The sequence below is a fragment of the Salvia miltiorrhiza genome, chromosome 4 (genome assembly GCF_028751815.1).
Source record: "Salvia miltiorrhiza cultivar Shanhuang (shh) chromosome 4, IMPLAD_Smil_shh, whole genome shotgun sequence".
NCBI lineage: Eukaryota > Viridiplantae > Streptophyta > Magnoliopsida > Lamiales > Lamiaceae > Salvia > Salvia miltiorrhiza.
The window spans coordinates 27,341,226-27,354,437 of NC_080390.1; the positions used below are offsets into that span (position 1 = coordinate 27,341,226).

The 13,212-nt window shown below is 38.1% G+C and overlaps 3 protein-coding genes across 3 annotated transcripts; 2 read left to right on the plus strand and 1 right to left on the minus strand.

The window, feature by feature from the left end:
* Positions 1-575: 575 nt before the first annotated feature.
* On the minus strand, positions 576-6,864 carry LOC131020072 (uncharacterized). Its single transcript, XM_057948727.1, has 11 exons — positions 6,824-6,864; positions 6,128-6,571; positions 4,128-4,202; positions 3,543-3,596; positions 2,930-3,008; positions 2,716-2,843; positions 2,507-2,590; positions 2,222-2,305; positions 1,852-2,003; positions 1,548-1,698; positions 576-1,089 (listed from the first exon to the last, which is right to left on the minus strand). Exons 2-11 carry the CDS (start codon positions 6,494-6,496, stop codon positions 757-759), a joined length of 1,509 nt encoding a protein of 502 aa, XP_057804710.1. The 5' UTR covers positions 6,497-6,571; positions 6,824-6,864; the 3' UTR covers positions 576-756.
* A 3,924-nt stretch (positions 6,865-10,788) lies between these two features.
* Positions 10,789-11,863, plus strand: LOC131023222 (uncharacterized). Its single transcript, XM_057952764.1, has 2 exons — positions 10,789-11,749; positions 11,823-11,863. Exons 1-2 carry the CDS (start codon positions 10,789-10,791, stop codon positions 11,861-11,863), a joined length of 1,002 nt encoding a protein of 333 aa, XP_057808747.1.
* Positions 11,861-12,656, plus strand: LOC131020073 (uncharacterized). Its single transcript, XM_057948728.1, has 2 exons — positions 11,861-12,134; positions 12,230-12,656. The coding sequence occupies exons 1-2, from the start codon at positions 11,881-11,883 to the stop codon at positions 12,564-12,566; spliced, it is 591 nt and encodes a 196-aa protein (XP_057804711.1). The 5' UTR covers positions 11,861-11,880; the 3' UTR covers positions 12,567-12,656.
* Positions 12,657-13,212: the final 556 nt, after the last annotated feature.

Below are 13,212 nucleotides of genomic sequence, written 5' to 3' on the forward strand. Positions count from 1 at the left end.
TTTCATTTTTTGGTTGTCCCACATTTTAGTATTCATTTCTATTTTTAGTAAAAGTAGGTTAGACCCTTGCTCCACTTTAATTATTTTAACACTCACATAAAATGTAGGACCTTTATTCCACTCACAAAACACTCAATCACTTTATTAAAAATCGTATCACTCTCAAATGGATACTAAAAGTTAGGACAGAGATAGAATACTTTATAGCTATTTCGATATATTAACTCTATAATTCATACCTTACCCTTTCCAATCTTGTAATGAGAATGCTAGTTTAGTAGCTTCTTAATCGTAATTTTTTTTTTTGATAAATTATATAAGTAAATAAATAAATTTTAAAAACCGTACGATGAAGGACTCAAACTCAGGACCTCAATCTTGTGCATTAACCTCCTACCGTAGTTCACATGCATCAAGAGCGAAACAATACTTTAAAGCTATTTCGATATTTTGACTCTATAATTCATACCCTACCCTTTTCCAGCCTTGTAACGAGAATGCTAGTTTAGTAGCTAGCACAATTTCGACTATTCGACGCTTAGTGCGTTCAAATATAAGAATATACATTCGACACAGAAGCAAAAAAAGTACTCCTAACATAAAGTTACATCTCCAATGCTCTGTTTTTCACAACACATTCGAGTAATATAAACACATGATGCACTATGCTGATCTACAAAACCGTCAAAGACTCATCCAAGAATGGTTGCATATCCATTTAGCGCATGATTGGACCTCATTTGAGATGCCAATGTTTCATTGTGGGCAGCTGTTTGACTGATGATTATTAGGTTCCTCCTCTTTCTTACTATGTTCTGCGACTTTTATCTTTATTGGCTTCCCAAGCTTCGACTTATCTTTCGTTTTTGCAATCTCTAGAGCCTTGGCACAAACGGGAAAGCCCTGATCATCCCACGACTCCAAGATCACACCAGATCCAATACAAGTTGACTCCTGGTAGAAGGCAGCAAACTGTCCGGCTGCCAGACCTTGATCGTCTTCGGACAATTTGACAACGCCGATTGCATGGCCATCTCCATCAACTTCTATAGCCAAATCACAACTGTATAGCTTAGGCCCATGCCTAACCTGAAAAGGGGTTGAGATTCAGTGATTACTAAATTAGTCTTAAGGTTAAAAAGAATGCGTATATAGGTAATACCGGCCACAAAAAGAGCCTTCAACAGGATTATATCGTTTTCCCCGCAATAAATTTAGCATCTTACAAGATTTCAATTTGAGCAACTGAATTTAAATAGTGAACTAGCTCCATGCCTTGAGGAGAAACTCATTATTTCAATAACAAAGGTCATGAAAACTCTTTCTCAATATGAAACACTTCAAAAGCATCAAGTATTTCCTGCAAAGAAACTATTCTGTAGATTGTAGTGAAAACACCCTACAACAGCAAGAGAAGCAATAATAACAACAATGATATCAACCAAAAGAACAAAAAGTTATACTTCACCTTTATAATTGAATGAGACTTTGGCTTCCTATGTGAGGGTATTTCAACATAGTTTATAAATACAGACAGAAATAAATACCTTGCACTGAATTTGAGTTATCTGCCTTGGAGGAGAACCACTAAACCATCTCAAGGACCCAACACGAAATTGGCGTCTTCTTTTGTCAACTGAAAAATAGTTTCTTGATACAAATACTACATTATTTTCAACATCTTTTTCCACAACGTACCTGGGTAGCAAGCAATTAAAATGTTCGAGAGTCTTACTAGTATATTCAAAAGGAGAAAGAGTGGCATTTAAGAAATTAAGTGCACTAACTAAAGAAGATTGAAACAACTTAACAAGCATGTACCAGCAGTGAGAACTTAAGGAGATTGCTTACCAAGGTCCACCAGGAAGACGTAACCCTTGACGTTGGCCAATTGTATAGAACCAAAATCCCCGGTGATTCCCGAGGAAATATCCTGTCTCAGCTTCTAGTATCACACCTTCCTCCTCTCCAATGTGTCTAGCAACAAATTCGCTGAACTTGATCTGTAGCCAAGTGCACAGGAATGTTCACAATGCAGAATTTTGAAATACTCAAAAAAGTTCCTAACATATAAGTCTTGTGGCAGGCCAGATGGCCAAAATTTGGAAGAGTTGGTGGTGATTCATAAATGATAAATCTCAAGCAAAAATCAAGTCTTTAGACAACAATCTGAACGCCCATGCATCATCTTCATAGATTTCTGCAATGTCGGTAAAACTACCTTTCCTAGAAAGCATATTCCTTGTGAATCCTTTCTATCTTGGTTGGGTAATCCAAATATTTTGGCAAGCCGACGCACTTCTTCCTAAAGGATCAAAGAAAAGGAGTCAAGTACTATTGCAAAATATAAAGGTGAAGTATAGAGAGAAACTAATCCATGGAACTCTATTTTGGAATCACAGTACAGCTGCTAGAGAAAACAAAATGGTACACACATCTTTTTTTTTTTTTTTTTTTTTAAATGGTACACACGTCTTCATATGGCCACATAAAATTCCAACCTGACCTTTTGGATGCATCCAAGAGGGAAGATAAGTCCTTTAAGCTGTGACTGTAAAAGATGTGAAAGAAAGTATGTTTGATCCTTAACCTGACACATAATGTAGGTATGTTATGAGACTACTGACTACTTAAACACCATTAAGAAACTGACACCAGTAGTTTCAAATCATATTGAACTAAAAGGTAAAATACTTGTGTTACCACTTAATGTACCATATCTTTTGACAATCTCAAAGCAGATGGCTCATCTTTATTAGCACTATCTGGGTGAACAACCATTGCATAATGTCCAGAGGCAATGTAATCAAATGACATACCACTTATGGCATCCACGAATGCACCTACGACCGAACCAATGACCAAACCATTTATTAACTATTTAATAACAAGTGGAAGGAACATGAATAAGGCTGTTTTGAAAACAGACCGAATTTTACTCTTGTATTACAGAGGACATCTGGGTTTGGAGTCCGGCCATATCGATACTCATCTATTATGTAGGACACCTGAAAAAGAAACTTTCATGTATTATTCCCTTTCTCAGGAGCTAGTGGACTATACTCGTACCAAGTAGTACGGATAAAAATAAGGACAAAGCAGGACCCACTGCGGACGGATAGTGGAGATATAGTATCTGGCCTTCTCCAGTGTATACGTATCACATCCCATACATAACACAAACTTAAGAACATAAGGGAAAAGCATATAAACTCAGGAGATTTTCGTCCGCATCTAAGATTCTTCAGTCTCTCAAAATAAATCCCCTATAATATGTGCACATGGTGAAAGATAATTAGCTCAGAAATTAAAAGAAAAGAAAGCACATGTAATTTCTTAAAGTTGCTGGCAGTGATATGAGAAGAGTTAACTATAGAACTAAACAATGAAGCCCATAACTGGGAAAAAAACAACTTCACCATTGCAAGTATGGGATTGACTGACTGATTGGTGGAAATTGGGAGTGGCTTATTGACAGTAACAAGCATATTGATTAGCCTCAAAAAAATCTGAACAAATGGAAAGAAAAACAAAGTATTCACCACATTATTCCAGTATTCATCCGTCAAATGGACAACTTCCAGAGGTACATCAACCTGCAATAAACCACATAAAATTTAGTAATATTATTTTGATTTTAAATGACAACTGGTAGGTAATGATTACAATATACTGGATTTGACAAAGGACCTCTATTTGCATTAAACAAAAAATGTGATGTATCTAGCTATGATTGCGGGGAAGATGATCATATTCATAGAATGCCCACCCAATGCCAGTAGGAATGCATTTGCCACAAGGAAGTGCCAAGAACTGATTTGGGAATCCTTTATTACTTTCATTATCTACTCCAATATACACCATTGTGTGATCTGAAAAATTATTACTGTTCTTAATGCACCTTTATTTTAGTCTTTTGGGATACATGTATATCTCTTTAGTCTTTACAGCAAATATGAAAAAAATGGGTATTAGTTAGCCATTCCAATTGTTGTAATTGTTCAGGGCTAAAATACCAAATATTTGTGAGCTCAAGAAGAGTCAAAAGGTGCAAACTAATAAGAAAGAAGGGAAGGATTATCCACATACTATGGCCAACATATAAATCAAATGTACAGAAACATAACCTGATCACAAACGGCTTTTGCATATCTCAAATCTTCTTCCCATGGGCACTCAGACCAGAAGTTCTCAAAGTCTTCCTAGAATAAAAATAATATCTCACAATAAGTCGAACTTACAATTTCTTTTAGAAGCATGACAAATAGACAATAGTATAATGCATTTACACAAAGGAATTGAAATAGTGAATTTAGTCGCATAGTCTCAATTAACAGAATCCTGCATGGATACACTAGCACAAGCATGACAAACTCATAATAAATAGCCCAAGGTATGGCCTGGTTACAGAAAATCCAAAAACCTTAAGAACCTTATAAGTGTCCCCAAGGGCAATAGAGTGTAGAGATGTAAACCAGAAAAAGAACAGATGGGGGCTTAAATCGTTTTAACTATACATAGGTACAAGCTTGATTGTGAGTTTTAAAGTTATGATCTTGGCTCATATTAAATTGTTAAACTTGCTAGAGGATCAAGCTCTGCTTGTAAATGACTCATTTATCAACTTATATGAACCTAGATCGAGCCATGCTAGTTACGCATATAGTTGAGTTTGAGCTGAAGGTTATTATTAAGCATATAACCTGATGGCAATAAGTTTATTAGGCATGTGAAATGGAAAGATAACAAACAAGTTGAGCTGGAGATAAAGTTCAAGATCGCAAACGGGTTTGGAAGCTTATTAACGAACCGAGTTTGAGCTCGAGCACAGTGATAGCCTCATGAACATATAAGCAAGCAAGTTCACGATCAAGCTAGGCTTGATAAAATTTTAAAGTTAGAAAATCTAGTTCCATCAGCTCGTTAAGAATAATGATCAATCCTAAAACAAGATTTTGCTCAAGCCAGGACCAAAATAGCTTTTAGCGGCTTGGCTAATTAGCCATAATTGGATGAAGATATAATTTATAAAAAAATCTAGTGAACAGATGCTAGAGAAAAGATTCTGCCCAGCTTGAAGCATCAATTATGACTTATTTGATTATTTCAATTGATAACTAGGGGCGCAATCAAACCGAGCTGAGCCGAATAATGTCATGCTCAAGCTTGGTTCATTTATTAACGAGCCGAGCCTCTGGCTTTGGTTACCGAATACTTTGAGGTTCAAAAGCTTATTTTAGTTTAATAGAGCTTTCTAGATTTAGATATATGTTCAAAAAATTTCTTCTAAAAATAAATTATTTATCCACAACGACATAATATATTCATTATTTTCTTAGAATAAATAAAGATAATTAGAAACTAATACAATTATAACTAATTATTGCATAGCAATATAATTGTATCTAGTTAATAATTTTATATTTCAAGCTAACTCACTTAATGAGCTTGTCATGAGCTCACGAGCCGAATACTACAATGCACAAGCTTGGTTCATTTACTAAATGAGCTTAAACAAGCTCTTATCAAGCCGAGATCCAAATAGCTCAGCCACCCCTATAGATAACCTACTAACTGCAATGACGTACTATAAATACGACGAAAACCACGGCAAGCCTCAGACATTTCTCAATGAAAAATACGAACCAGAGTTTGAAGAAGGGGAGAAGGAAGGAGCCCTTTACCTGCAATAGATAGAGAAGGATTTATTCAATCACATAGTTTGGGTCCTATTCCATCCCTTCCTAAAGTCAAGAGCCATAACTCAAAGCTCGGTAGAGAGAATAGTCACTCATTACCCCATTCCTCCCTAGAAGATCCTAGGTCTAACCATTCAGAAGAAACAAAGGAATAACAGATTATGAAATCACACAATTGCAGCTCCTTATGGCGTTCTTTATCACCATGCCCTCTACAGACCTGAGCTTAAAATGTCATATTTCCCAATGTCGTATAAATATCATGCAAATATCATGATGTAAAAAAAAAAAATCATGAGAAATACACAAAATTGATGACAAATTAACCCACAACTAACACGAATAACTGACTATTGGATTGAATTAGCGTGGGTATCGTGAATTCGCTAATATAAATAAATATCATAACAAATGGAGGTCACACGAACTTGGAACCAGATCTTGAGGTAGAAGGCGGTGCAGGAATGGCCAGCGGCGTGGAGTAGGCGGAGAGCGACGCTGCTGTCTACGCCGCCGCTGAGGAGAACAGCAACTTTGAGAGGTTTCTTTTCTGGAAATGAACACGATAAGTAGCAGGGTTCAATGGCGGCGGAAGAAACTGATGAAAAAGATAAGGTTCCCGACTCTACGGCGGCGGAGGTAGAACAGAGCGGCCTCAGAGTGGAAAAGAGTGGCAGGGGTTTGGGAGAGGACAGAGAGAGAAAGCGGCGGAGAGTGGGGCAATTACGGCGGAGGAGTTTAGGTGGGAAGTAGAGAGGCAAAGTAGATGCAATCACCGTTGCCCTCAACCACGGCATGGTCGTTCGCTAAACCCCTGTTTTTGGGGCCAAGACTAGATTAAAGATGGACAAAACCAGATTGTATAATACTCCCTCTGTGCCATCATTTTAGTCCCTTATTCCATTTTGAGATGTCCCAAAAAGATAGTCCACTTTTCTAATTAATACTATATAAAAATAATGTTTTTACTAAATTAACTTTATTTAATGCTTCACTTAAATGTGAAAAGTATGTGTGAAAATAATAAATATGGGTATAAAAGATAAAAATATAAAAATTAAATGCATTTTCTTAATATGTGTGAAAAGTGGGAGGGAACTAAAATGGTGGGACGGAGGGAGTACTACGTTTACTCCACGTTCAAATAATTGTTAATGTATTTTTGGGTGAGGGTGGGATTAGGGGTGGAACAGTACGGTATACCTTATTAAATCGACTATACTTTATGTCTTACCTTTATCTTCGGTATGGAGAAAATTCATACATTTATCTTATATTTACCTACGGTATACCTTAATTCGGTATACCTTAAGTACGGTATCGAGAATATACAAAACTTTTACCATACCTTTATTTGGGTATACCTTACCGAATTTCGGTATACCGCACTTTAACGGTATACCAAAATAATCGGTATTACCGAAATCGAAAAAATTCAATACGGTACAAAATTGATAACTTATTTATTTAAAATATATTTAGATAATGAATAATATTTAACAAATGTAATAATGACATAATAATTAAGGTATGAGTAAAATTTTAAAGTAGCCAAAATGAAGCATAAAACATAATTTATGGCCACACATTGAAAAAACACAAATTTTGGCCATTTTTATTGATTTGGATGTTTTTACCCTTAATGAGGCGGACCGGGTAGGATCAGGCACGCGGGTCGCGTGCCGGGTCGGGTTAGGCACTTATGGCACTATTAGTGCCATAAGTGCCAAGATTTTACTTTGGTTTTATTTTGGATTAATAGTGTCATAAGTGCCAACGGAAATCCAAAATAAAACCAAGTAAAATAATCATTTTGGGCACTTATGGCACTAATAGTGCCATAAGTGCCATACGTGCAGCACAAATACAGAAACAACATCATTTAAACCCTAAATGGAACATCTAAACCCTAAATGGAACATCTAAACCTCAAATGGATAATCAAAACCCTAAATGGCCGGAATATCTAAACCCTAGGGGGAAGTGTGCACTTATGGCACTAATAGTGCCATAAGTGCCATACGTGCAGCACACATATCAGATCAGATCTGCCATGGCTGAAATCGAAGGAGGCGGAGATCAGATCTGCCGATGGAGGAGGCGGCGCAACGATCAGATCAGATCCTCCACCGCCACCTCATCAGACCAGATCTGCCGCCGCCGCGCGCTGGAGAGAGAGAGAGGGAGATGAGAAAGAGAGAGGAGAGAGAGAGGGAGATGAGAAAGAGAAAGGAGAGAGCGACAGCCGCTGGAGAGAGAGAGAGGGGGATGATCTCCTCCACCACCACCGCGAGAGCTCCGACGAATTCTCCAAGCTCGGTGCCGCTGCCGCGTAGTCGCTGGAGAGGGAGAGAGAAGGAGATGAGAAAAAGATAGGAGAGAAAGAAAAGGGTAGAATAGTCATGACATACAAAAAATGGCCAAAATTTATGTTTTTTCAAATGGTGGACAAAATTTGATGTTGTATGTTGAATAGGGCCATTCGGCCCTATTGTTTCATTAAAATATATCACAAATAAACAAAAAAGTAATACATTTATTATTAATGATATCAATGTAAATTAACACCCATCAGGTGTAACTTATAACATCTATATAATTTACTATATATTACATGAATGCATACAAGTATGAGAATATAAATATCATCAAATGATATAAGAGTGAATAAAATATAATATAGTATGTAAGTTATATAATTTAACATAGTATAAATTATTTATATTGATATCATAACACAGTATATTATTGATATCATAACACAGTATATTGAGTTATATAATTTAATATAGTATAAATTATTTATATTGATATCATAACACAGTATATTGATATAATTAACTTACATACTATATTATATTTTGAGGCGAAATTTAAAGTGCCCTTTCTCTTATGAATAATTTGAAAAATGCCATCTCTTATTATGTAAAGCACTACATGCCCTAAATAAGTGAAGAACCGAAAATGCCCTTTGAATGTGATAGATGTGCATTGTTTTCCGCAAAAGTTCTTACACATCCATGACAAAAGTTGTTAAAGTGTAAGAATAACATCTATTCATCAATTTAAAGATTAAAATCGGTCAAATAAGTGTTGGAACATGTGAAAGACTGACAGAAAAAATTATATTTATTTATTTTTGAATTAAAATCGAAGGTTTTACAAGTAAATCGTAGGCTAATTAATCAATGGAATATAAATACTAAAATTTAACACAATCGATATTAGCACTCAAAACACACATTGGAAAAAAAAACACTATCCGACCGGAAAAACAACGTGTCCGACCGGCCATAAGGTTTCATCGGTCGGACGCATATATGTTCCGGTCGGATAGATGTTTTTTTGGTTCCGATTTGTGTTTTGAGTGCTAATATGGATTGTGTTAATTTTTTGTATTTATATTCCATCGATTAATTAGCCTTCAATTAAGGGACATAATTTTTTTTTAAAAATTGATGATAAATGACAAATATGATGTGAAATAGCCTTGTCAGTAAAGTATTCATGTCAAACACTCTAATTTCATTGAAATTCACGTGAAATGAAGGAATCTTTGTTTATATATGAGTGAATTCTCTCATCCTCTCATCCGAGCACTCAAAGTGAAAAAACACTCAAACTCATTAGAAATTCTAATATTTTCCAAGTGGTGAAGCTATTATTTGTGAATTCTCTCATCCGAACGTTTAAAGGTATGTCATTTTACGTTTGAAATGTAATTTAAGTTGGTTATTGTTTATTTTCAATGTTTTGTTTGATCCTATATGCTTATGTGAATTATTAGCATATTATAGCATACTATGATTTAAAGCCACGTTTGAAGGAAATACATGTGAATTAGAGCACATTCTATCATGTTTTAAAGTATTAATTAGTAATTATTAGTTGCATTTTAGTTCTATACATATATATTGCTGCATAACTCATGTTAATATGCTCGAAAATCATGTATCCGCCCGGACAAGTGTCCTTGAAAATGTGTCCGGCCGTGTGTAATTATATATCATGTAATACACGGTCGGACACATTTCCTCAGAAACTTCCTCGGGCGGATAGATGTTTTTCGAGTGTATTAACATGTTATATGTTGTATTTTAACATTGTATTTCCTTTACATCATTTATTTATTTATTTATTATTTTTTCTGTAGATGAATGAATATGGGAGATACTTTGTGGTTAATTATGGAGGTGCCTTCAATGGTTATGAGTACATCGGCGGCTCTTCTAAGAATTTGCATATTTTCGGAGACACAATGGCCAGTACGGTGTACATGATAAATCACCTGATGTTGGAGAATTCATTGAGCACTAATTACAGCTTGTATTATTTGACGAAGAGATTAAATGGCAGGGTATACAGTAAAAATCTTCTTGCCGATGACAATGATTTGCTTCAGTTGCTGGCGTCCCAGCCACATTTTCCTGAGATTTATGTTGTCGAAGACGATTATAGTGGAGGAGTGTATGTTCCTTCGTTCGATCTCCCTCAATCTTCCGGGTATGGAGGTGAATCCAGTGCAACATTCGAAGGTGGGGACGGATTGGAAGCAATCCAAAGATATGCTTATTTAGACCTATCAGCCGGAGATTCACCGGCGCAAGAAATTGTTGAACCGTCGGTCACTTGGGGTAATGATCAGTCAACGGGTTGGCCTTCATGGGATGAGCCAAATCCGTACAATTACGATCGCCTAACAACTGATCGTTGTTGGGGTCCAGCTGATAATCAATATACGTACGAGCCTCATTTTGTGGAGAATGCTGGTAATGTAGATGAAGATTATGTTCCATCGTCTGAAGCCGAGACTGATACAAGCGCCTCTGAAGACTTGTCGGAGCCAGAGAACGTGAGAAGGGCGGGGATTGAATATGCAGGGTGGCAGAATTTGTAGATCGACGACGATGATGACGAACAGGTTCCTGGAGCAGATGAACTAACTAATTGGTTAGTTCCGGTTATCCCGTTGGACGCTGCAGCGGCACTTGTGGATATTGAAGATTATCAGCTACTGTCTCGGGAGTTGTCAAAGAATATGTATTTCAATAGCAAAGATGATCTGATCGTTGCAATCGGTCTGTGGAACATGAAGCAGGGCAAGGAATTTTCTGTCAGCAAATCAGACAGCAGACGAGTCTACTTCAAATGCAAGCATTCAGATACGTGCCCCTTCAAGCTCCATGCATCGTCACAAGATGGAGCCATTTGGGGAGTGTATAAGTTCACCAATGAGCACTCATGCGACAGTGAGCTAGGGCGCGTAGCGCGAATAAAAGCCCCTGCAAAAGTCGTCGCAGCATATCTAGCACAGAAAATACACGACGATTGCGAGATCTTGAAGCCGAAGGCAATCCAGCTGGAGCTGCGACGTAAGTTTGGCGTACAGATCAAGTACGATGTTGCATTGCGAGCCCGTAATCGAGCCACTGAGATGGTTTATGGTCGACATGATCAGTCCTTCGAGATGCTGCCCAAGTACTTATACATGTTGAGACAATCCAATCCCGGTCCGATGGTGGAGTGGGAAGTTGACGATGATGGCCGATTCAAACACTTATTTGTTGCTCTTGCAGCTTCGGCTACCCCTTTCATGTTCATCTTACGCCCAGTGATTGTCGTCGACGGCACACACTTGAAGGGCAAGAATAGGGGTATTTTGTTTGTTGCAGTGACGAAGGACGGCAACGAGAGTTTGTTCCCACTCGCGTATGGTGTTGGCCCGAAAGAAAACGATGAATCATGGACTTATTTCATGTCACGCATTCGACGTGTTTATGGCCAAGCCGATCCACTTTTGATTGTCTCTGATCAACATATCTCCATTGCCAATGCTATCAGGAATGAGTTACCAAATGCAATCCACGGCCTATGCTACTACCATTTGCAAAATAACCTGAAGCATTACGGTAAGGCAGTGGTCGAGGTGTATCGACAAGCTGCATTTGCGTACGAGAAGTCCGACTTCAATAGGGCTATGAATGCCCTAAAGGTTATGAAGAGAGCCGCGTACGATAAACTAATGGGGATTGGGCCGGAGAAGTGGGCTCGTTCGATGTGTCCTATGCCTGTGCGACGCTACAGTTTTATGACATCAAATGCCGCTGAAGCTTTTAATTCCAGATTGTTGTGGGCAAGAAGACTTCCTATCTGCTCGATGTTAGAGGCAATCAGAATTGTTATGGAGAAATGGTTCAGCGAGCGACTAAGGGCTGCACAACAAATCGAGCAAGGCTTGACTGCTGAGGCCGGTAAAAGGGTAGCTATTGAAGTCCAAAAAAGTCGTCGATACACTGCACAAAGGTTGAGTGGCATGAAGTATAAGGTGCAAACTGCTGACAGAAGCTTTAAGGTGGATCTGGAGAAGAAAAAATGCGAATGTCGAGTATTCCAGCTAGACCAACTGCCCTGTTCTCATTCAATCGCTGCAATAAGGTACGAGCATTATTTCTAAGGCGGGTTCAGTTAAATGCAAATATGTTCTAATGTTCGTTATATTGATTACTGTCGGAGTTTGTTTGTTTTTATAGTGAGGCCGGTGATACGATCGCGGAGTATGTAGACTCGTACTACACGAACGAATTTCTTATCGATACTTACTCTCGCGAAGTTAATAATCTCCCGCCGAGACGCCAGTGGTTGGTTCCCGAGCACATCGCTGAGCAGGTTGTATTATCTCTGATTGTAAAAGGTCAATCGGGGCGCCCAAAAGAAGGAAGACATCGAGGTGGTGGTGAAGGCAGCAGCACACAAGCAGATGAGTCTTCTAGTATCAGGCGTCGTAAACCAAAGAAGTGCAGCATCTGCCATGAAGAAGGACACAGCAAGAGAACGTGCGCTGGCAGGGCGACTGAGCCTAGGGAGTAGTGGTTTGTATTTGTGTGTTGTAACAGTTATTGATATTGATTGAATTATCTTATTATTCGATAAGCTGAAATGATTAACTGGAAATAAAGTTCTTTGAATAATCAAATAGAACCACAAATGAATGTAACAATATACAACACTATCTAATGCCAAGGCGATCGCATCGGGCCCTCCAAGTTTCACACAACGAAAATATAGATCTAGAAATCTTGCTCCTATATGCCGCCACGTTGCTATTACCCCACTCAATGGATGGAGAGCCAGATATCAGTCGTTCAGCATACATGCAGACGAAAGGCCTGCAGCTGACAGAGTTCTGCTGGTGAAACTGAACCTCCGCTGGAGCAAACTCCGCCGTCATAAGTGGCCACTTGTCCTTTGCCACTGTCGAATCAATGGATGTGTCGTCTAGCCACCTCGACACCTGAAGGACAGCTGGCAACAATCTCAGTAAAGGTAGTAATTCACCAACTCGATTATCCTGTTGTCGAGGTGTTAGCTTGTGGAATACTGGGTCATAGACCTCGCAAACGGCTTCTCCTAACCGAATCCGACATAGGATAAAATGGTGGCCAATTATGACTGGCATGAGAACCTATGACAAACCACAATGAATTGATAAGAAACAACGATAAAGTACAAATGA